This window comes from Loxodonta africana, chromosome 27 (assembly GCF_030014295.1).
Source record: "Loxodonta africana isolate mLoxAfr1 chromosome 27, mLoxAfr1.hap2, whole genome shotgun sequence".
NCBI classification, from domain to species: domain Eukaryota; kingdom Metazoa; phylum Chordata; class Mammalia; order Proboscidea; family Elephantidae; genus Loxodonta; species Loxodonta africana.
Window position 1 is genome coordinate 30,959,565 of NC_087368.1, and position 24,241 is coordinate 30,983,805.

The window sequence follows — 24,241 nt, forward strand, 5'->3', positions numbered from 1 at the left end:
TAGGTAAATTAGCGCCGCAGTTGGTATGTTGGATGGTTTGGAAGAGATAGAATCCTAAGTGCAAGATACAGTAGAGGTGTAAAGGAGAATGACAACTCTTATCTGAAAAGGATTGTTGTTGTTAGTTGCCATCTAGTTGATTTCAACTCATGGTGACCCCATGTGTGCAGAGTAGAACTGCTCTGTAGGGTTTTCAAGGCTGTGACCTCTCAGAAGCAGATTGCTAGGCCTGTCTTCCAAGGCACCTCTGGGTGGGTTCAAACCACCAACCTTTCAGCTGGTGGTAGAGTGCTCAATCATTTGCACCACGCAGGGATCCTTATCTGGAAAGGATAGTTAAGGCTTAGCTGGAGGTATCTTTTGATGTAGATCTTGGAAGGCAGGTGTTAGGGAGGATATGGAAGGATGGTTCTTCAGGGAACAAGATCAGTTTGTGCAAAGTTAAAGAAGTGTGAAGCAGCATGAACAATGTGTATTCAAGGAAGAGCCAGAAGTTTAGGAATATAAGGTGAGAAAGAGGTAGGTGGGGACCATTTCATGGGGGGGATGGGAAGGGAAAGGGAGCCTTAAAACATTAGAATTTTCTCCTGTAGGTCTGGGGAAACATTCGAAGGATTAATGTAGAAAGCTAAGAGTTCTAAAGATTGCCCATTGTGTGGAGAATGGATTGGTAAGCAGGAAGGGGATACTGGAAGCTGGGAACCTAGTAAGGAGGCAAGTAAAATAGTCTAGATAAAACATGAAGAGGGCATTACTTAGAGGAATGTAAGAGCTGGGTTCGTGGAGAGAGAGGAGTCTAAGATGACTCCTAGACATATGTGAGAGTGGTAACATTTTAACTAGGATGGACACCAGCTTTAGTATTGGAGGCTGGAGTAAATGAGTTCAGATTTAGGTGTGTCGAGCTTGAGGTGCCTGTGGAGACGTCTAAGTAGATGTCTGAGTAGGCTATTCGGTATACGGATTTAGAGCTTAGAGAAAGGAATCGTATGTGGTAATTGAAGTTCAGGGAATGGACAAGGAGAATGAAGACCAAGCCTTGGCACCAGTATTGTGGAGCGTTCTAACAAGGAAAGTCTGCATATACAGTGCTTGAAGACTTCTCCATTCAAGGGAGTTAGTACAAGCAGTTCTCACGGAAGTTTCAGGTCCTCACCTTCTTGAGGTGCTTCTTAAGCCTGAGGTCCAGCTGTCAAGCTGACTCTGTTTTCCCATCTGTCAGTTGCCCAGTCATCTTTCTCCCATCTTACAAAAAGAATGCGCACTACTCACGTGTCCTTAATGGATGCTTTCAACCTTTCGACTGGCAGTCTAGGGCTTCACCGTTTGCGACATCCAGGGACCTTGTAAATTTAGACTTTACCCTCATGCATGGTGCAAAGGTGAGGCAGTGTAGTTTTTCCATGGAATTCCCCCCCTCCTTGGGGAACAATAAACTTTGTCACTTCCATGGTGGCGAATAGATTGTTTTCCATCTCCTTTTACTAAAGTTTTTTTTTTTTTACTAAAGTGACAACCTTTCCATGGTCCTTGCTTTGTAAGTGTAATAAATTCTTTGTCTCTGGCATTGAGATATTTCAGTTCAGGTAAAGACTTCCTTGCGGTAGCATTCCTAACTTTAGCTTAGTCTTCCATGTAGCTAGTACACTAAGTTATTTTGTTTTCTTAAAATCCATTTCCCTCAGTCGAAAGTTTGGGTATATTACTCCTTTGCCTTAGACCGCTCAGTGGTTCCAGAGAGAAACATGGTTATCAGTTTGATTTTTCTTTTTTAGAGAATCTGTTTCCTCTGCATGATTTTAAGTTGTTTTTCATCCATAAGTGTGTTGAAACTTATTGGAATGTATATGGAGTTTTTTTTTTTTTTTTCCTTTTAATCCTTTGTAGCATTCAGTCTTTTTTTTAAAGACAGATGTAAGAACTTCTGAATTTTTCTTTAGGTTTCTTAATTTTTTCATAATACTTTTAATCTTGTTCTAACCTTTTCATTTTTTGTCTTTTCTGCTATTTAGCCTATCTTTTTATTTTGTTTACCTTGACAATCGTATTTTTGGCATTCAGAATCTTAAATATTTCCTTTATTTCATTAATAATAGTAGCAGTAGCCTCTCAGTGCTTTAGAGACACTTATATTTTTACTCAGCATAGCTGCCTTAGGTAACGGTTTCTGTTGTTATCCCTGTTTTACAGATGAAGGAACTAAGATTCAATCCCAGGCTATAATTCGAGAGCATGCACTCTCTACCTCTAGGTTATACTTTCTCTGGCTGCTCTGACTTGTCCTTGCTCTCTGAAGATATTAATTCGTAATTCTGTTTCCTGGTATTGGAGCCCTGATGGTGCAGTGGTTAGGAGCTTGGCTGGCTAACCAAAACGTCAGCAGTGCTAATCCACTAGCCACTCTTTGGAAACCCTGTGGAGCAGTTCTGCCCTGTCCTATAGGGTTGCTATAAGTCGGAATCGACTTGATGGCCAGGTTTTGGTTTCCTGGTATTGTTATTGTTAAGTGCCATCCAGTCAGTTCCAACTCATAGCGACCCTATACTACAGAGTTGAACTGCCCCATAGGGCTTCTAAGGAGTGGCTGGGGGATTTGAACTGCTGACGTTTTGATTAGCAGCCGAGCTCTTAACCACTATGCCACCAGGGCTCCTTTCTGGTATTAGTTCTTCTATTTGTTGATTTTGTTACTTAGCTTTCATTATACTTACTTACCTCAAATGTTTGCTTTTTGGATGTGCTCTTATTTTTGTGTTTGGTAAGTCTGTCTGTAAGTGCTCCACAGCTTGAGCCTAGTGATTGTGGGGGTGAGGACCAGGACTTGTGGGATTTCCTGTTCTTCCTCTGTGTGTCCAGTGTTGTTTGACTTGTTGACTCACTATGTGTAGTGCTTCTACCTCAGGCAGATACCTCTGGTGCCCCCTTTCCTGCTTGGCAAAGTAGGAGAAAGTTATCCATCTGCCTGGCTGTCTTCCTCTAATGCTCTTACGCTGAGGACTGCTCCAGGCTTCCCTCCTGTCCCCATAGCCACTGTGCACTAAACGTGGAATATCCCTGGGACTGCCCCTGTGGTCAGCGTTTTCTTCTGCCTGCAGTTTGAACTGTACTTTCTTTAATTTCTTATCTTCAAGTTTGTCTTCTTTCCAGAATTCGATATAAACTCTCCTTCTTTAAGGTCATATTCTTGGTTTACAGTGCTGTTATGGTTCTCCTACAGGTTGTGTTTTGTTTTGCTTTTGGAGTGGTATTATAATTTACTCTTTATCCCTGTAACTTGTGGGGCCTTAGAACTGGAGCTGGTTGTGGCAAGTGAGCTCCTTCTATTTTGATGCTATCTTCTGTCAGTGGTTCTTAATCTTCTGAGAGTCCTGGACTTCTTTCTTTTACCATTTGATGAATTTTAGGGACCTAGACTTTCTTTTATATCCATATTTATAGCCCTCTCCCACCTGGACCCTAAGCAACGGACAATCTTTACTTTGAACGTTACTAGTTTTGTAGGGGAAACCCTGGTGACATAGTGGTTAAGTGCTATGGATGCTAACCAAAAGGTTGACAGTTCGAATCCACCAGGCGCTCCTTGGAAACTGTGGCGCAGTTCTCCTCTGTCCTGTAGGGTCTCTATGAGTCGGAATCGACTCAATGGCGATGGGTTTGGTTTTGGTCTTTCAGTTTCGTAGGTGTGGGGTTTTCTTTTGGATGTGGGGTTTTTTTTGTTTTTAGTTATGTTAGAGTTGTAATCATATTCCTTTAAAAAAAATTGAAATTTCAGAAAAGTTGCTCTAAAATACGTAGCCACAGAGTTGTATAATATAATGCAAGTATAGGGAAAGATAAAGCTGTGTGTTTCTGTTAAGCTGTTTTTTAACACTCCTTTTTTCCTCTTTTTCTCTAGGTTTAACTACAGATCAACACATCATCTTGCTTCTCATGGGTTCTATGAGTTTTTAAATTGGTTTGATGAAAGAGCGTGGTATCCACTGGGAAGAATAGTAGGTGGTACTGTAAGTATATTAGCAGTTATTTATGTTCATCAGAAAATTCTGTGGTTTTTTGACTAAATCATTCTTTGAGAAGGTGGTGGTGGAGATTGTTGAAAGTTTTGTATAGTTGGCTAATCTGTTTTTCCATGGCCGATTAATAATTAACTTAGACTCTTTTCTTGACCCCTCTTTCTTCCTCACCACCTGTGTTTGGATTATCTTAAACATTAGCCACTATTTCTGACAAATGATGGGGTCTGCATGTCAAGTTCACGCTATTTGTATGTTTTTGTGTTAATTTTTATAGCAACTCGCTTGAAAATAATCTTTTTGGAAAGAGACTGAAATTTACAATAACCGGATAATTCTAATTTTCTAGGTTCCAAATCTTCCATAAAAAAATCAGAACCAAACCCACTGCCATCAAGTCGATTCTGACTCACCCCGATCCCACAGGGTTTCCGAGGCTGTAAATCTGTCCAGACTGCCACACCTTGCTCCCACGGAGCCGCTGGCGGTTTCAAACTGCCGACCTTTTGGTTAGCGATCAGTTGCTGTAAAGTGTTCCACATAACTGAGTAGTATTTGAATATAGTTCATGAGGAATTCTGATGACCAGATGACATGAAAATAATGATTATTTTTTTTAGAATTTGGAATGTAAGGAAGATTTTGAAGAGGAGAGCGTTATCAATTTTATTAGCTTTTTTAAACCCAAAGGAAATTTGACTCCGCTGATTGTTGTTTGTTTTCTATTTTATTTCTGTTATTTCCTTCTTTCACTTTCTTGAGTTTATTTTGATGTTCTTTTTCTGACTTCCTGAGATGATCTGCTCAATTTTTAACTTCATTTACATATGCGTTTTAAAGCTATAAATCTTTCACCAGTCACTGCTTTAGCTGCATTCCATAAGTAGCTTTTTTTTTTTCTTAATATAATAATTTATTGTTTTTGGTGAAAACTACACAGCAGTTTAGATTCCCATTGAACAATTTCTACACACATTTCGTGGTACTGGTTACGTTCTTCATTATGTGTGAACATTCTCAATATTTCCATTCTAGTTTAGTTTCCATTAATCTAGTTTCCCTGCTCTCTTAGATTCTCATCTTTGTTTTAAAGAATTGCTGACCATTCGGTTTCTTATAGATATTTTTTAAAGGAGCTCAGTACTCGCAGTGATATTCTTTATTTTGCGAGCCAATCTCTTATTCAGCTAAAATGTGATCTTGGGCTAGTTTTCATTTGAGTATCTCAGGGCAGTAGTCTGGGAGTCCCTCCAGTCTCAACCAGTCTACTAAGTCTGTTTTGTTTTTTTTTTTTTTTTTGGCTGGGGGGTACTTGAGGTTCTCTTCCACATCTTTCTCCCGTTCTACTAGAGTCCATCTAATGTGGTTCTGATTGTGAATTCCGTAAGTTTCGATAGCTGTAATATTTTCATTATGATTTAATTAAAAATATTTTTTAATTTCTGTTAAAATTTTCCCTTTGACTCATGGGTTATCTAGAATTGCGTTTAATTTCCCAGCATAGGGGACTTTCTTAGTTATCTTTTTTTGATTTCTGCTTCAAATATTTTGTGGTTAGAGAATAAATTCTGTGTATTTCAGTTCTTTGAAATTTATTGAGACTTGATTTGTGAGCTAGGATATAGCCAGATTTTATAAACATTCTCTCTTGTGTTTGGAAACAATGTGTTTTCCTTGTTGGTAAAGTGTTGTTGCGTTTCTCGTTTGGGGGGTCTTCTTATCTTTGATATAAGTAGAGATAAAGGCCCAATGAGAGTGGTCGTGATGGTCTGCAGTGTGCAGACGGAGAGGCTCTGAGTACTGAAGGGCGGGTGTGGTAGATGTCTGTTACCTGCAGCGCTCGTGGTGCTAACGGACTTTACACGTGTACTTTATTGTGTTCGTATTTGATGACTGTAGTTTCTGTGTGTGCTTTATAACTTTTCATCTTGAGGTCGTCCTCAGTGGAGGCTTGTTTTCTCTGAGACTCCTAGTGCCCTGGGGTTTGGGACCATCCATGTAATAACCTTTTTCATTTGCCTTTGCTGGAGCCCTTAGGGATTTCACCAGTTCTAGGGGAGCTTTTAGAGGCCATTTCTCATCTTGAGGTTTCTTACACCTAACGTTGTTATAAATGTGGAGCCCACATTCACACACGTGAATGACTTGCTTCTGTCTCCTGTAGTGTTTCATTTCTACTCAGAGCTTTGGAAGTCAACGAATAATTTCTTTCAGAAGCCTCAGCACAGAGCTGGTTCCTGTGACACAGAGGTTAAAGACGTCCCAGGTGTCTAACTTTTCCAAGCTGCTGTCCCACTCCAACATCTCTAACACCAACTACTTCCTCTCCCCTCAGCGCTCTCCCTCTTGTCTTTGGGTTCCCTAATTCACTGCAAGGTCCCACAGAACTCACGGACCACATAAAGGAAATTGCTCATGCAGTTGTTGGAGGCTGGCACGTCCCAAATTCATGGGTCAGTCTCTGCCCAAAGGCACTCAGCTTTCTTGTTCGGGGGCTGGAAGCCCACTGCACTGTCCTTGTGGGCCTCTCCTTCTTTGGTGGTGGTGGGCTCCCCTCTTTGCTCTAGAATTGGCTCTCTTTCAAGGCAAAACTGACCAATCCCCTTAGTAGGTCACAGTTACCCTATCACACAGTCACCTGGGTGGGAATGATAAGCCCATGGCCAGAAAGGCCACACAGAAAAGTAATTAATCCACTGCAGGAAGGAAGGCAAGCGTCTTACTGCTTCCCTCAGTGGATGAGTAGAACTTGTCTGATCTAGTTTCATAAACAGGACATTCCTTCCAGGGCTTGGCTTGTGCTGGAAACACGACTTTCTCTCTGATGTCTATGTTGGGTGACAACTCCCTAGCTTCCAGCCCCCAAGGCCTGTAACAGGTCTGACTTTTTTTTTTCCCTGTGGGCTCCCGTGGCGTCAGTACCTCTTTGCATTTCCTCTTCATTTTTAGCATCCAGAGAATTCTTTGTTTTGAGCTTGAATATGCTGTGGGAGAAATTTCTTTCCTCAATACTTCTACGTGATGTATTTTGGTGTGTCAGCTCAGTCTACCGTATCGCATGGAAATAATTGACGTACCTTGAGCAGCATTTTCAAATTCACTTCTGTTTTCTTTGAAGGTTGCTGACGGAATCATACCCTGGGACCTGGTATTAAATGTGATGTAGAACAAAATTTTCATTTTCTTTTTTTTTTGTTTTGAGACAGATGTAAAGTTGCCATAGTTTTGCCCTTCCTCCATTTTTCCTTCTGTTCGTGCATTCGCTTGGTATGGAGCATCTGTTTTCTGCCGGCCGTTGTTCTAGATGGCTGGGGAAGATTCCCTGCTTTTTCTGGGGCTTATATTCTAGTGAGGGTGAGCAGTTAACAGACAATAAATAAGTAAAATAAAGAGTATGTCAGATGGTGGTAAGTCCTACAAAGAAAGGTCAGGCAGGTGGGCTAAGGACATGAGGGATTCGTAGTGTTAAATAGTGTAACTGGTGAAAAATTTACAGCATTACCTTTGTAGTTTCAACAATGGAGGAAGTAAAGGGTCTTTTAGGGCTTAGCTAAGGGTGCAGATGTAAATGCACATTTTAGTCCCTGAAGAATCACTCAGAAACAATGTACTGTTGACTGCTGTTGAATACTTCCTGCGTGCTGTTCCTCTGTAAGGGTGAGGGAAGGAGTACCCCTGGGAACTGGCCCCTACTGGTGTAGTGTTTCCTTTCATCCCGAATCACTTTAAGTGACATGAAAACTTTCATCCTTCCAGGAGTCCTAAATCATTGATCTTTGAATTCACTAACTGCTTGGTCCTTCTTTTCATAACTAAAATTATTTACTTTCTTTTTTTTTTTTTATTGTGCTTTAAGTGAAAGTTTACAAATCAAGTCAGTCTCTCATACAAAAACTTACATACACGTTGCTATGTACTCCTAGCTGCTCTCCCCCTAACGAGACAGCACACTCCTCCTCTCCACCCTGTATTCCCTTGTCCATTCAGCCAGCTCGTGTACCCCTCTGCCTTCTCATCTTGCCTCCAGACAGGAGCTGCCCACATAGTCTCATGTGTCTTCTTAAGTCAAGAAGTTCACTCCTCACCAGTATCGTTATCTATCGTATAATCCAGCCCAATTCCTGTCTGAAGAGTTGGCTTCAGGAATGGTTCCAGTTTTGGCTAACAGAAGGTCCAGGAACCATGACCTCTGGGGTCCCTCTAGTCACAGTCAGACCATTAAGTCTGATCTTTTCATGAGAATTTGAGGTCTGCATCCCACTGCTCTCCTGCTCCGTTAGGGATTTACTTTCTTAATCTTGGGCTTGAAAGGAGGGAAAGCTTCTTCATAAACACCACATAATTCATTTTGCTGCCTAAGTTTTCTTGGCCATTTCTCCTTTTTTCCCGTTTCCTTTTACACATATACCTATGGGTGAAACTGGAATGTTTAAAAAAAAAAACATTTGAGGATAAGTTAGACTAGGACCTGTTTTGAAGTGAAGGGAAAAAAAAAGGGAGTTAGCAAGATCAATAGGAAAGTTACCTATAGTTTTCATTCTTACACATTTTCAATTTTACTCATTCCTCCTTTGTATTCTGTGTGATCTCCCCCCTTCTATTGATATATGTATCCCTCTGTATTTGAACTTTGTTTTTTAGTACCCAGTCCAAAATGAACATTTTATTTTGTAGTATACAACAAAGGCCAACAGTTTTGAGGTCTTGTTCTCAAACTTATTACAAAGACTGTGTAATGATAATAAAGAAGAGAACTTAATGTTAGTTTTTTCAGATACTTCATTTTATATGTAATAATTAAAGTTTCCTTTTTTTTTTCTCTCTCTAGGTTTACCCAGGATTGATGATAACAGCTGGCCTTATTCATTGGATTTTAAATACGTTGAACATAACAGTTCATATAAGAGACGTCTGTGTGTTCCTTGCACCAACTTTTAGCGGCCTTACATCTATATCTACTTTCCTGCTTACCAGGGAACTTTGGAACCAGGGAGCAGGACTTTTAGCTGCTTGTTTCATTGCTATTGTGCCAGGTTACATATCTCGGTCAGTAGCTGGATCTTTTGATAATGAAGGCATTGCTATTTTTGCACTTCAGTTCACATATTACTTGTGGGTAAGTGACACTTAATGTCTTGTTACCACTGATGCCCGTGGCCTTTCTCCTGACATACTGTAGGTTGTATTACTTAGATAAAAAAAAAATACCCGAGGTAAAAAGTTTAGCCCCACATTTGTACTTCATCAGTTATAGTTGCATATAGAGATTGTTGTTACTGTTCATAATAAATTTAATAATTGGTAAAATTAAAAATGTCAGGCATTGTTTTTGCCTCTAATTTTATATATATGTATACATAAAACTTAATTTTCACAACAATCATGTGAGATATGTACTGTCGTGTCTATTTTACAGAGCGTGATTCATGATAATATCTTTACTTTGGAGTTACAGCCCAAAAAAAGGCTATCAGAAGACAAGCTGTTGATTTGTTTAAGGGGAAAGGAATAAGAAATACTTAGGGAAGTTGAAATTTTGTTCAGTGACTTGGGATTTCAAATTCTCTTTCCAAAACTAGCATTTTATTTATTTTGCTGTTACCAAGTTATTTAAGTGTAGTTAGTTATTTTTATGTGGAAAATGATGCTGCTTTTTACTGAGTTCAACTTAAAGCTTGCATTTATTCATTATTTGAGCTTTAGTTTGTGTTCATGCTTATTAGTGCTAGGATTTGTCAAAAAGTTTTATGTCAATACTTTATATATAATTATCGTTTAGGTAGCTAGATGAATGGCAGCATGATTTTTTAACAATTATTTTACATATTTTCCAAGTACTTGACTAGTGGGTATACTTGCATGGCAGGGAAGTCCAGAGGAGAATGTTGCTGTCACTCAGTAAAGACAGTCACTTAATCTTCAGTTTAAAGAAAAAAAAAAAAAAAAGTACATATGGAAATGAAGGTGATAAACCACGATGTTGCTGTTGTGTTGTATTCATCAAAAAAAATGCTTAAAATGTTTAAAAACAAACTTTATGTATTGTGTACAGCTAAGAAAAAAAAACTTCAAATTTGGGGACCCCTGTCATTAATAATGCCTTTTAAAAATGCATACTTTTCTTAAGTTATAAAAATAATAGGTGTAAATATGGGTAGATCTCGACAATATAATGTGAAGTAGAAAAAATAAAGTGCGGTAGAATGTACAGTATGATACCATTTATTTAGATTTTAAACAGTACAGCCATACTGTGTATTGTTTGTTTGTACATGTTTATAATGAAAACATAGAAACGTGTGTATTGCTTCATGATAGTGGTTACTTCTGAGGATGGGTCAGTAGTATTGGGAAACAGTATGAATAGGGCTTTTGATTATGTCAGTAAAAACGATTTTGATAAAACTATCTGATGCAAATTAGCATTTATAGGTCTGAATGACTAGGTTCATGACTGTTAAATTATTCTCTGCTCTTCTGTATGTTTGAAATATTTTGTAATGAATTTAAAAAAATGGTATATCCCATTTGTGGGAAATTAAGACAATATAGAAAAATACCTGTAAAGAAAAAAATCACTCAGAGACAACTACCATTCATATTTTTTACATATTTCTAAATTTTTTATGCTTTTAAGGAACAAAGGTATTGTGTTGTCCGTATAGGTCTGCATCCTTTATTTTCTTTTATCATACCTTGAGTTTGAACCCCTGCAGTAGTCCCCTAACTGGTACCTTCACTACCCTTCAACCAATTTTTATATCTAGTTTTTTAAAATTGAGACAAAATTCATCTAACATAAAATTTGCCATTTTAACCGTTTCACAGTGTATAATTAATTGAATGGTTTTTAATATAGTTCAGTATTGAATATATTAAAAACCATCAACACTATCTAATTTCAGAACTTTTCCATCATCCCAGAAAGGAACCCCATATATTCCAGTTCCCTCATTCTTTAATCCCCTGGTAACCACTAATACTCCTGTCTATGGATTTGTCTATACTGGGCATTTTCTGTGTACAGAATCCTGCAGTATGTTGCCCTTCCTGTCTGCCGCCTTTTACTTAGCATAATGTTTTCAAGGTTTCAGCCTGTTGTAACATGGATCAGTAATTCCTTCCTATTCATGTCTGAATGGAGCCCTGGGAGCGCAGTGGTTAAGAGCTCGGCTGCTAGCCAGAAGATCAGTAGTTTGAATCCACCAGCTATTCCTTGGAAACCGTATGGGGCAATTCTACTCGGTCCTATAGGGTTGCTGTGAGCCGAAATTGACTCCAATAGCAATAGGTTTGATTTGGTTTTGGTTTATGTCTGGATAATATTACGTTGTATGGATAATGCCACATTTTGTTCATCCATTTTATCAGTTGATGGACATTTGGGTTGTCTTCACTTTTTGGCTATTATGAATAATGCTGCCGTGAACATTTGTGTGTAAGTTTTTATCTGAGTGTATGTTGTTAATTCTCTGGGGTAAGTACCTAGGAGTGGAACATCTGGGTCGTGTCCTAACTCACTAGACAGTTCTCCACAGCGGCTGGCACCATTCTGCATTTCTGCCAGCAGTGTAGGAGAGTTACAATCTCTCCATATCCTCGCCAGCACTTAACACTTTCTCTCTGTGTGCGTGTGTTTATAATAGCCGTCCTAGTGGGTGTGAGCAGTATGTCACTGAGGTTTTGATTTGCATTTCCCTAGTGACTAATGAGGTTGTGTATCTTTTCATGTGCTTATTGGCCATCTGTATATTTTCACTGGAGAAATGTCTATTCACATCATTTGTCTCTTTTTTAATTGAGCTGTTTGTCTAGTTATTGCTGAGTTGTAGGAGTTCTTTATATATTTTCTTGGCTATTAAAATCTTACCAGCAAATATTTTCTCCCAGTCTGTGAGTTGTCTTCACTTTCTTTATGTTTATTTATTTTTTTGTACTTTAGATGAAGGTTTACAGAACTGGCTTCTTTATTAAACATTAATACACACATTGTTTTATGACATTGGTTAACAACCCCATGACACTGGAGAAATGTCTGTTCACATCATTTGAAAATGATAACACTCTCCCTGCTCGACCTTGGGTTCCCTGTTACCAGCTTTCCTATCCCCTCCTGCCTTCTGGTGCTAGCCTGTGGGCTGGTGTGCCCCGAAAGTCTCCTTTTGTTTTATGGGCCTGTCTAATCTTTGGCTGAAGGGTGAACCTCGGGAGTGACTTCATTACTGAGCTAAAAGGGTGTCCGGAGGCCATAATTTGGGGTTTCTCCAGTCTCTGTCAGGCCAGTAAGTCTGGTCTCTTTTTTTGTGAGTTAGAATTTTGTTCTACATTTTTCTTTAGCTCTGCCTGCCACCCTCTATTGCAATCCCTGTCAGAGCAATCGGTGGTAGCTGGGCACCATCTAGTTGTACTGGACTCAGGCTGGTGGAGGCTGTGGTAGATGTGGTCCATTAGTCCTTTGGACTAATCTTTCCCTTGTCTCTTTAGTTTTCTTCATTCTTCCTTGCTCCCAAAGGGGTGAGACCAGTGGAGTATCCTAGATGGCCTCTTACAAGCTTTTAAGACCCTAGACGCTACTCATCAAAGTAGAATGTAGCACATTTTCTTTATAAACTTTTCTGCTAGTTGCGCTAGATGTTCCTGGAGATCATGGTCATGATCAGCCCAGCAATTCAGTCCCTTAGGGAGTTTGGATGTGTCTGTGGAGATTTCATGGCCTTGCCTTGGACAAGTTGTGCCTGTTTCCCCAGTATTGTGTACTGCCTTACCCATGATATTGTTTTATTAATTCAACAGACATTTTTCTAGAATGCAGTATGAACCAGATGTCCTTTTATATGTTGATTTTACAGGGTTAAATGAAATTGGTAACTGTCTTAGTTTCTTAGTGCTACTGTAACAGGAATTCCACAAGGGGTGACTTTAATGAACAGACATTTTCTCACAGTTTAGAAAGTTAGGCGTACAAATTTAGGGCTTCAGCTCTAAGGGAAGGCTCTCTTTGTCACCTTGGGGAAATACTTGTCTCAGTTTCTCTAGCATTCTTCCTTGGAAATCTCTACATGGCTTCCATTTTTCCCTCACTCATGCTTTCTTCTGTGCCCAATCTGCTCTTTTATATTTTTAACATAACAAAGAAAACCTTGTTCCCAAATGGGATTACATCTACAGATACACCAAAAACACCCATCGCTGTAGAGTCGGTTCAGACTCATACTGACCCTATAGGACAGGGTGGAACTGCCCCATAGGGTTTCCAAGGCTATAAATCTTTACAGAAACAGACTGCAACAACTTTCTCCCATGAAGTGGCCGGTGGGTTCAAACCACCAGTCTTTTGGTTAGCAGCTGGGTGCTTAACCACTAAGCCACCAAGGCTCCTTTTTTACAGGTATAAGAGTTAGGATTTGCAACACGTATTTTTGAGGAACACAATTCAGTCTATTAACAGTAAGCTAGTTTTTAGTAGGAGAAATTTTAGATATCATACTGCTGTTAAGGATTCCAGAGTGACACAATGATAAAGCATTGTCAGAACCTGGGAGATTGTTACCTGTAACGTTTTCCTTTGTCCCGTTTTTTAATGCAAGCCATTTAAAATGAATTAGATTTAAAGTAGAAGCAACTGCCCTGTTTGAAATCAAAAAACTTGAGTTCTAGAATAGAAAGTTACTTTCTGAGTTTTTGACAAGTTGCTTAACACTTTGGAATCTCATTCAGTTTCCTCGCTAGTAAAATAGAGAAAATGTTTCGATTACAGAGTTGTCGTAGATATTGATTTTTATTTAAAGCTTGATTGTTGCCACTTGGAAGTAAAAAAGATAAATAAAAGCTTTATCTACTCTGAAAAGTTACTTGAAGACCAAATGAGGTAATGAAAGGGAAAACATTTTGTAATCTCTAAAATATGATATAAATGTAAGTTGTCTAATGATTTCTTGTCTGGTGTTTTTTTGTGGGGTTGCTATGAGTTGGAGCTGATTCAACACCACCTGTTAACTGGCATAAACCAACTTACTCTGTTAATAGTATTATTGTTTTTGAAGCACTGTTGGTGTTATAGGATGGAGCTGTCAAAGACATTTTTGGATTCGTGTTCTGTTGTTGTTAGGTGCTGTTGAGTCGGTTCCAAATCATAGTGACCCTATGCACAACAGAACGAAACACTGCCCAGCCCTGCGCCATCCTTACAATCATTGTTACGCTTGAGCTCATTGTTGCAGCCACTGTCAATCCACCTCTTTGAGGGTCTTCCTCTTTTCCGCTGACCCTGTACTCTGCCAAGCATGATGTCCTTCTCCAGGGACTGATCCCTCCTGACAACATGTCCAAAGTATGTAAGACACAATCTCGCCATTCTTGCTTCTAAGGAGCATACTGGCCGCACTTGTTCCAAGAGAGGTTTGTTCGTTCTTCTGGCAGTCCATGGTATATTCGATATTTTTCGCCAACACCACAGTTCAAGGGCGTCAGCTCTTCTTTGGTCTTCCTTATTCATTGTTCAGCTTTCACATGCATATGATGTGATTGAAAATACCATGGCTTGGGTCAGGCGCACCTTAGTCTTCAGGGTGACATCTTTGTTCTTCAACACTTTGAAGAGGTCCTCTGCAGCAGATTTACCCAATGCAACGCGTCTTTTGATTTCTTGACTGCTGTTTCCATGGGTGTTGATTGTGGATCCAAGTAAAATGAAATCCTTGACAACTTCAATCTTTTCTCCATTTGTCATGATGTTGCTCATTGGTCCAGTTGTGAGGATTTTTGTTTTCTTTATGTTGAGGTGTAATCCATACAGAAGGCTGTGGTCTTTGATATTCCTTAGTAAGTGCTTTAAATCCTGTTCACTTTCAGCAAGCAAGGTTGTGTCATCTGCATAATGCAGGTTGTTAATGAGTCTTCCTCCAATCCTGATGCCCCGTTCTTCTTCATATAGTCCAGCTTCTCGGATTATTTGTTCAGCATACAGATTAAATAGGTATGGTGAAAGAATACAACCCTGACGCACACCTTTCCTGACTTTAAACCAATCAGTATCCCCTTGTTCTGTCGGAACAACTGCCTCTTGATCTATGTAAAGGTTCCTCATGAGCACAATTAAGTGTTCTGGAATTCCCATTCTTCGCAGTGTTATCCATAGTTTGTTATGATCCACACAGTCGAATGCCTTTGCATAGTCAATAAAACACAGGTAAACATCCTGCTGGTATTCTCTGCTTTTAGCCAGGATCCATCTGACATCAGCAATGATATTCCTGGTTCCACGTCCTCTTCTGAAAGCGGCCTGAATTTCTGGCAGTTCCTTGTCAATATACTGCTGCAGCCATTTTTGAATGATCTTCAGCAAAATTTTGCTTGCCTGTAATATTAATGATATTCTATAATTTCCACATTCTGTGGATCACTTTTCTTGGGAATAGGCATAAATATGGACCTCTTCCAGTCAGTTGGCCAGGAAGCTGTCTTCCATATTTCTTGACATAGGCGAGTGAGCACCTCCAACGCTGCATCTGTTTGTTGAAACATCTCAATTGATATTCCATCAATTCCTGGAGCCTTGTTTTTCGCTGATGCCTTCAGAGCAGCTTGGACTTCTTCCTTCAGTACCATCGGTTCCTGATCATATGCCACCTCTTGAAATGGTTGAATATTGACTAATTCTTTTTGGTATAATTACTCTGTGTTTTCCTTCCATCTTCTTTTGATGCTTCCTGCATTGTTTAATATTTTCCCCATTGAATCCTTCACTATTGCAACTCGAGGCTTTAATTTTTTCTTCAATTCTTTCAGCTTGAGAAACGCCGAGCGTGTTCTCCCCTTTTGGTTTTCCATCTCCAGCTCTTTGCACGTGTCATTATAATACTTTACTTTGTCTTCTCTAGATGCCCTTTGAAATCTTCAGTTCTTTTACTTCATCAATTCTTCATTTTGCTTTAGTTGCTCGATGCTCAAGAGCCAGTTTCAGAGTCTCTCCTGTGACATCTATCTTGGTCTTTTCTTTCTTTCCTGTCTTTTCAGTGACCTCTTGCTTTCTTCATGGATGATGTCCTTGATGTCATTCCACAACTCATCTGGTCTTCAGTCACTAGTGTTCAGTGCATCAGATCTGTTCTTCAGATGGTCTCTAAATTCAGGTGGGATATACTCAAGGTCATCTTTTGGCTCTCGTGGACTTGCTCTGATTTTCTTCAGTTTCAGCTTGAACTTGCATATGAGCAATTGATGGTCTGTTCCACAGTTGGCCCTGGCCTTGTTCTGACTGATGATATTGAGCTTTTCAATTGTCTCTTTCCACAGATGTAGTCAGTTTGATTTCTGTGTGTTCCATCTGGCGAGGTGCGTGTGTATAAAAAAAATAGTCACCTTTTATGTTGGCGAAAGAAGGTATTTGCAATGAAGAAGTCATTGGTCTTGCAAATGTTCTGTAGAGATTTTAATCTTTTTTTCGTTAGGACAGAGTAGAGGCTCTGGAGTCAAACTGCCATAGTTTGGTTTCCTCTTGGTTTGAATTCCAGCTTGATCACTTTAGTATAAGTGTAACCTAGAGCAGGTTGTTTGAAGCCCTTGTGCCTGTTTCATCAACTCTAAAATGGAAATAATAATACCTGCCTCGTAGGGTTTAAATAAGGTAATGTATCTAAAGGTATAGAACCTGTATGGGGGAACATAGCCAGTGATCAACACACGATCGTTGTTGTTTCTGTTATTCACCAACACTAGAGGACATGACTTAGAAAAATCGTGCAGATAAAATAGTACTTGAAACAATGCAGTTATATTGCCTCCTATAGATGTTTTTTTAGGTCAGGTTTATCAGGGTATAATTTCCATACAGCAAAATTCACCCTTTTAAGGTGTACATTAATGTCACATCAAGTTGATTGATAGTGTCATTAAGGCACCCCTTTTTTTTTCCAAGTTCTGTCAATTGCTGAGAGGCAGTTATTGAAATCTCCAAGTACAAATGTCGAATAATCTGTTTTCTCCTCTCAATTTCATTAGTTTCTGCTATCATTTTAGGGATCTATTTGACGCTTATACGTTTATGATTTTTATGTTTTCCTGGTGTGTTGACCCTGTTATTATAATGAAAAAAATTTTTTTGTCCCTAGAAACATTTATCTTAAAATCTGTTTTGCCTGATACTAAGCCACTTTATTTATCTCATTTGATTTGTTTTCATGGTACATCTTTTTCTGTCCTTTATTTCATGCTATTTGTATCTGAGTGTAAAGGTTTATCTTGTTAGTTGTATGTAATTATATCTTGGTGGGTTTTCTTGTTTGTTTTTTTTAATCCAGCCTAAACATCTCTACCTTTTGATTTGGGAGGGAGGGGGGTTGTTAGTCCATTCATGTTTAATTCAGTTTTTTAATAGAATTGGATTAGTATATGCCACTTTCTATTTGTTTTCTGTGTGTCGCATTGGTTTGTTACTCCTCTCTTCCTCTGTCTTCATTATTATTAAGTATGCCATTTTAATTCCTCTGGTTTTTTGCTAGTTTGTCTTATATTTTTAATAGATATTAAGAAAAGAAAAAAATTCAGACAGTCTTATTTACCCCATATATTTAGCATTTCCAGTGCTTTTCCTTCTTTCTTATGGGTGTCATTTTCTTTCAGCCTGAAGGGCTTCTTTCAGTAGTTTTGGTAGAGCGAGTCTGGTAGTAATGGGCTCTCTCAGTTTTATTTTCATCTTTGAAAGGTAAGTTTCACTGCATAGAAAATTCTTAGTTGGCGCTTTTTCTTTCGATCTATACGTGTTGCCGTGGATTCGGTGCCGTCTCAGTGACCCTATAGAACAGAGGAGAACTGCCCAATAAGGCTCCCGAGGAGCGGCCGGTGGATTCAAACTGCCGGCCTTTAGGTTAGCAGCCAGGCTCTTAACCACTGCACCACCAGGGCTCCCCTTTTCGGCACATAGAGGATGTTATTCTACTCCACCTTCTGGCCTACTACATTCTTTACTGAAGAGTAATTAGCAATTGCTTATATTGTCCCCCTATGCTGTGGTTTTCTCTTTTTATCAAATTTTATCTTTGTCTTTCAGCAGTTTGATTATGATTTGTCTCGATGTGGTTCTCTTTGTGTTTATTTTGTGTTTATCATACTTGGGGCTCCTTAGCTTCCTGGGTCTATAGATTAATGCTTACCATTAAATTCAGGAAGTTTTCAGATACTGTCTCTTGAAATATTTTTTCTGTCCCTTTCATGTAGACTCCTTTTTGGACTTCCATTTTTTTTCTGTATTCTTTGGATAATTTGTACTGACATATCTTCCTGTTCACTGATTTCTCCTGCCATTCAATTTTGCTGTTAAGTCTAGTGAATGAATTTTTCATTTTGGTTGTAGAACTTTTCAATCTAGAATTTCCACGTGGTTCTTCTTTCACTCATACACATACCCACATATATATGTATATATATTCGGTCCTAAGTACATACATATAGATGTGTGTGTTTGTGTATATAAAATTCCTGATTGAAATCCCCTGTCACCATATTTTCCTTTAGTTTCTTGAGCAGCGTTGTTGGGTACTGTTAAGTCAATCCTGATATCCAAACCCCAAACCCAGTGCCGTTGAGTCGATTCTGATTCATAAGAGACCCTATAGGACAGAGTAGAACTGCCCCATAGAGTTTCCAAGGAGTGCCTGGTGGATTCGAACTGCCAGCCCTTTGGTTCACAGGCATAGCACTTAACCACTACGCCCCCAGGGTTTCCAATTCTGATACAGTGTCCTTTAAGTCTTTATATGTATTTATAACAGCTGCTTTGAAGTCTTAGTCCTTTAAATCCAACATCTGGGCTTACTCAGTCTGTTTCTATTGAGTGCCCCTCTTCTCCCAACTATGAATCGTGCTTTCCAGTTTCTTTTCATGTCTTGTAGTTTTTAGTTGGAGCTGGACGTTTTGATAATACAGTGAAACCTGGGAGAGCCAGAACTCAACAGGACTGCCTTGTGTTTTTTCTGGGTCTTGCAAGTTTCTTGCCTTTACGCAGGTTCCATCTCTCGCAGTTGTTTCTGTACATTGTAATCACTTTGGGTTCTCTTTCATTTTTGTGAAGTTTGTTGGTTTGTTTTAGTAACGCGCCTGAACTTGAACTAAAGAATGAATCTGTCTCTCCGTGGTGTGTATCCATTGATGTCTCTGCTTTGTTAATTTTCATTTGTATATTTTAACTTGTTTCCTAGGAATCGCCCCTGTGTCTGCATAGTTTATAGCTGAACCAAAGATTTGGGCAGAGTTCGTGCTCACATACCTTGAGCTGTTAAGGCTGCTACTCTGCCGGTCAGTCAGGTTGTGGATTGATGAATCCAATCAAAGTTGCAGCCAGTTCTCAAGTCTCCTTGGCTTTTGCTGTTAGCCAGTTTTCTCCGTCTTCTCCATGCACGGACCAGTCATCTGGGGGATGTGTGGCAAGCTTACCTTCACCCTTCTATGCCTTTCTCATTTCCAGTGCCCCCCACTAGCCCCCCACTTGCCCCAACGAGTGCTGCAGCTTTGGCCTAGCAGAGTTAAGGGGTTTTCCCATTTATTGCAGAGTTTATCACTCTTAGCTGGAAAAGCTGTTTGTTTTCACTCTCACCTCCCCACCTCCACCCCTGCATCATGTCTGCCTCCTCAGGCACCAAAGCTGCTAGTTTTCTTGCCCAGTCTCAGGCTGATTTAACTGCCACACTTGCCAGCCAACCTGAGTGGGGAGCAGCCCCAGGCAAGAAGGCTGTGGACTCCAGCTGTTCCTCCTGGAAGTTCTAACAGTTTTTGAAGAATAAGTACTTCTCACTTTGTCTGCATTTAGTCAGTTTCCAGTGCTCTGAAATGGTGGTTTTAGACAATTTTATCCAGTATTTTCCTGCTTTTTTCTTCCTACTGAGAGGAGTATCTAAACTTCATACCACCCATAACCAGAAATTTGTCTTTAAAGAATCTTGCTGATGAGTGATATTATTTCAACAGCTTTAGAAGGAGGGGAAAAGATTTATTTTATTAATTTAATAAATAGAACTTTAATGGCTTATGGCTGAGAATTTAGATAATAAACTTAACGTGGTAAAGTAATTTGATTTGGGAAACATTAATGTAAACTTATGAGCTTGGTTTTCTAACCTCCACTTAATCTGATTGCAGCTTAAACTCCTCTAGTCTTTTTATTTTCTTCTGCCGAAGTTGTCCACTTTAGGCAAACTGAACTGGCTATTTGTTGGCCCCAAGGCTCGCCCCTTGTCTAATTTTCCATCTTCTGGCTCAGTATTTTCTTCACAATGTCTTGGCGATAAGGAGAAGAGGTCTGATGTTAGAATGTCTTCTGGTTACCATCCACAAGATGTATTGTTGTTTATTTAATTCTCAGAACTTTATGAAGAGAGATTTTATTGGTTAAGACGTAAGAGGCTCGAAAGCTTAGGTAATTTACTCCGTAAGCGCTCAGAGCTAGGTTTTGAATGCAGACGTTCATGAATTTCAAACTCGTGTTGTTGCTGTGTCACTCTCCTCAGGCATCTCAGTATCAACATGTCAAACACTGAGTTAAACAACCACCCTGTTCCCTGTTTTCTTGGCCTTCTTTCTCACGTTAATGTTTCAAGCCAGGAAAGTAGGAATTCTCTTTATCTTCCTTTTCTCCTTTACTCTCCAAATCCAGCAGCTCATCAGAAACTGTTTGTGTGGCCCTTGAACACAGCCTCTCCTTTCCATCTGCATTCCTGCTACTTCAGCTTTGGATCTCAGCACTCACCTAGTCTGACAGTCTGACTGACTTCTGCTACCAATGGCATATCCTTCTCATCTCTTCCTTAAAGAGTTTTCTTTTAAAATAACATACTGATCATGCTACTTCCCTCTTCCAAGCCTCCACTTCTGGACTCCCCATCAACCATAGATGAAGGCTAAATCCTGCCCCTGACTTTTGAAGTCCCAACCTGCTTCTCGAGCATCCTGTCTTAAAGTGACTGTCCGTTCCCTTCTGAGTCGTTCAGCTGCTGCTCTCTGCCTCTGCCCGTTTATACTGACCCCTCAAGGCCTGCCTTTTGGAAACCTTGACCATTCTCTCAGGGAGACTTTGTTACTCTCATCTCGTTTTTCGTAGCGCTTAGTTCATACTACCTCTCTCTGTTATAGCACTTGGCGTATACTATAGTTCACTAATTCTAAGATGTATGTATGCTTTTTTTAAAAACATTTTAGCATCTCTGAAATTGGGATTTGTGTTGCAGGTGATAGTCATAGATTCTATGAAATAGGGTATCCTACTTAGTTGCTTTTCTGTTTACTTACTCTCCTAGGTTATGAGCTTTGTAGATGGTCGCAGGTTTTAAATTCCACACCCTTACGTCTGTATACCTGCTACTGGGGAATAAATTTACTGTGGGTGGATAATGGGACGCTGCATCTTTCCTGTCTCATTGCTTTCAAGGTTCTGCTGAAATGCCACCAGCTGACTGAAGCGTCTTGTAATTTTAATCGTCCAGCCAGAAGTGTTTTCCTGCCTTCGAGCTCTTTTAGCATTTGGGGTCTCCAAGGACCTTTCGACACTGGTGGTCTGTAATCACTGTGTGGCCTGCGTCATATCCTGCTTCTGAGTCTTCGCTCTCCAGCTGGGGTAGGATTGAGTGTGTGCATGGTGTCGTCTGACACAGTGTAGCAGGGCTTTCCGTGTATTAGTAAACACTGAGGAATGTGTTTGACTTACAGCAGGTACTCTTTTCTCATTCTCTTTCAGCCCATACAACTGGCTTTAGCCTGAGAGAATTTTAAAGTATAAACTGTATTTAGTAGTTATAAAATTTATCTTAATTTTTGTCATAGATCGTAGCAATCTGGTTCCAGTCAGGAGATAGAATGACACAATAGGTTACATCGATGTTTTATCATAGCTAATACTTTTTTATTTATAAAAGAGTAACTAAGATGTAAGGAAACTCTGCATGGTATCTGAGGGCTGAGAGAGAGTACCCAAGGAAGGACAGACTTAGAAGGGGTTCAGACCTCAATGGAGAAGGTGTGGTTCAGCCTCCTGATGGCACAGTTCCCTGGTTCTGCCACCAGAGCGGGTCTGGAGCTGCTTGGCAGGCAGCAGGCCACCTTCCGAGTGTGTGCACGGGGAGGCTGGCCGTTGGCAATCTCTGGCACGGGTGTGCAGTGGAAGTCTGGGTTCAACTGGGGGCAGGAGGCCTTCGGAATGCGTGTCAAGAGGGCTGCAGAGGTTATTATCAGATCAGGGCCCAAGAGCCTGCTCTGGGCCAGTGACTGGTGTGGGCTCCACTAGATGGTCCTCAGACCCACACTGCTGACCCGCAGCCTGCACTGGAAAAGGAAGGACATCCTCCTCTCCTGCAGCATTCCTCCAGCGCCCTCTACTGAAAAAGCTTAACTGTGTGCTCATCTTAAAGGAGAAAAGCCTAAAGGAATTGTAAACATAAACCCGAAGGGTACATTCAGAACTGATAGGCAAAAAAGTGATAACGACACACAGATACGAAAGACTGAATGGTCAGTTTCAAGTTTTCCCTGAGAGTTTCAGGCTTTCCCTGATATTTTTCTTCTCTACCTTCAGCCTATTGGATAGCCAACCCTTCTTTCTTCCCTCTAGCTCTAGGCTGAACTAGTTATTTCTTATTTGTTCACTGATCTACCTCCCCCTTTATCATTTGTTGGAGCTGTAGCCTTGCCTGTCCCTGTCCTTGGGATTCCTGTGTGCTTCCGGCCCACCTCATCATCTGGGAACACTGTTTATCCCAGCCTTTTGGAACGTTCTTTCCGTTTCTCTAGGACGGGCCCCCCTTCCTAAAAATTATCTTCCCGGCTCTCTCGGTCCTTTGGATACAGTTTTGGCAATGCCACTTGGTTCTAACTCCCTTCTCCAGTTTCTGGAGGTCAGGTATAATAGGAATAATCTCTAATCTGCCCTGGAAAATTTTCTCACTTTTAGCATTTTGCAACATTTTAATATATCCCCTTCCCTATTCACCCCTCCCTTGTTATTTCACCCATCAAGGGTAGCCCCTGGCCCTTCTTTTTCAAACTCATGGTGGTTGTTGTGTTTTTTAAGAGGGGAGGGTATATTTTGTTGTACAGATACCATGATATTGAATTCAAAGCTGTTTTTCACTAGTCTTAAAAGAAGTCAGCTTACCACATTTTTTAAGTGTTGGAAACTAGGAATTTTTTTATTTCCATTTTCCTCCCTCCCATTGTATTTTTTTTACAATTCTCCCCCTCGCCCCTGCCCCCCCACCCCCCAGAATTTGGATACCACCTGTAGTTTGTTTTAATGGTATTATTCTAGTACAGTCTTATTTTAAAAGTAAAGAGTTACTTGAAATCAGCTCTCTGAGACACTGTTAATTTTAAACTTGCCTACCAGGCCATACAAAAAAAAAAGAGATTCTAATACAGAATTGCTTATATAATAGGAATAAAAAAATAAAATTTTTTGTTTTATTTTTTATGTCCATTTCTTGAAGATACTCGATTCATCTGAGAGATGATTCTATTTAGAATTTGTGTTTTTGAAATTAAAATTCTGTTTTCTGAAGGTGCTAATGTTTAGCTTTTTTCAGATGAGCATATAAGCTTCTATTTGGAAATTAGGAGCCCTGGTGGTGCAGTGGTTATGAGCTCAGCTGGTAACCAAAGGTCGGCAGTTCGGATCCACCAGGCGTTCCTTGGAAACTCTATGGGGCAGTTCCGTTTTGTCCTATAGGGTCACTGTGAGTCGGAATCAACTCAGTGACGATGGATTTGTTTTTTTCTTGGTTTTATTTGATTAGCTTTTTTTTTTTTTTTTTTAAGGAAGTAGAAATTGGTCAACTTTTTAAACTTTCATTGATAACCAGTTGTCTTTAGATCAGAGTAAATTAAGAATTTTACTTACATATCATCAGACCTTATAGAAATTAGGAGTATAGGTCTTTGAAGCTGTTGATTATAGTATTTGCAAATTTCTAAATGTAGTGAAGAAAAGTTTCAACAATGAATGGTCATAATTTGAATTATACAAGAGTTGTATGTAATCACATTCAAATGGAAAAAATATGTAAAGGTACCGTGTCTAACCAACCATATGCAAACGCAGATTTGCTGAACAAATGTGTAATAGGATGTTTATTGCTTTCTGTGGAAGTTTCACCCATAGGAGCCTCTGGACAATGAGCCTTCCAAAGACGGCAGTTAAAATAGGATGTACAAAAATTGTTTCGGAGTAACTGTAGCAAGTCAGTGAAAAT

At 39.7% G+C, this 24,241-nt stretch overlaps 1 protein-coding gene across 1 annotated transcript in view; it reads left to right on the top strand.

Annotated features, from left to right (window-relative positions):
- The window catches only part of STT3B (STT3 oligosaccharyltransferase complex catalytic subunit B), a 101,627-nt gene that overhangs the window by 33,663 nt on the left and 43,723 nt on the right, over nt 1–24,241 (top strand). Inside the window, exons 2-3 of the mRNA XM_010595536.3 lie at nt 3,896–4,004; nt 8,842–9,129. Of these exons, the coding sequence (XP_010593838.2) occupies nt 3,896–4,004; nt 8,842–9,129 (397 nt within the window). The remainder of the gene's footprint in view (nt 1–3,895; nt 4,005–8,841; nt 9,130–24,241) is intronic.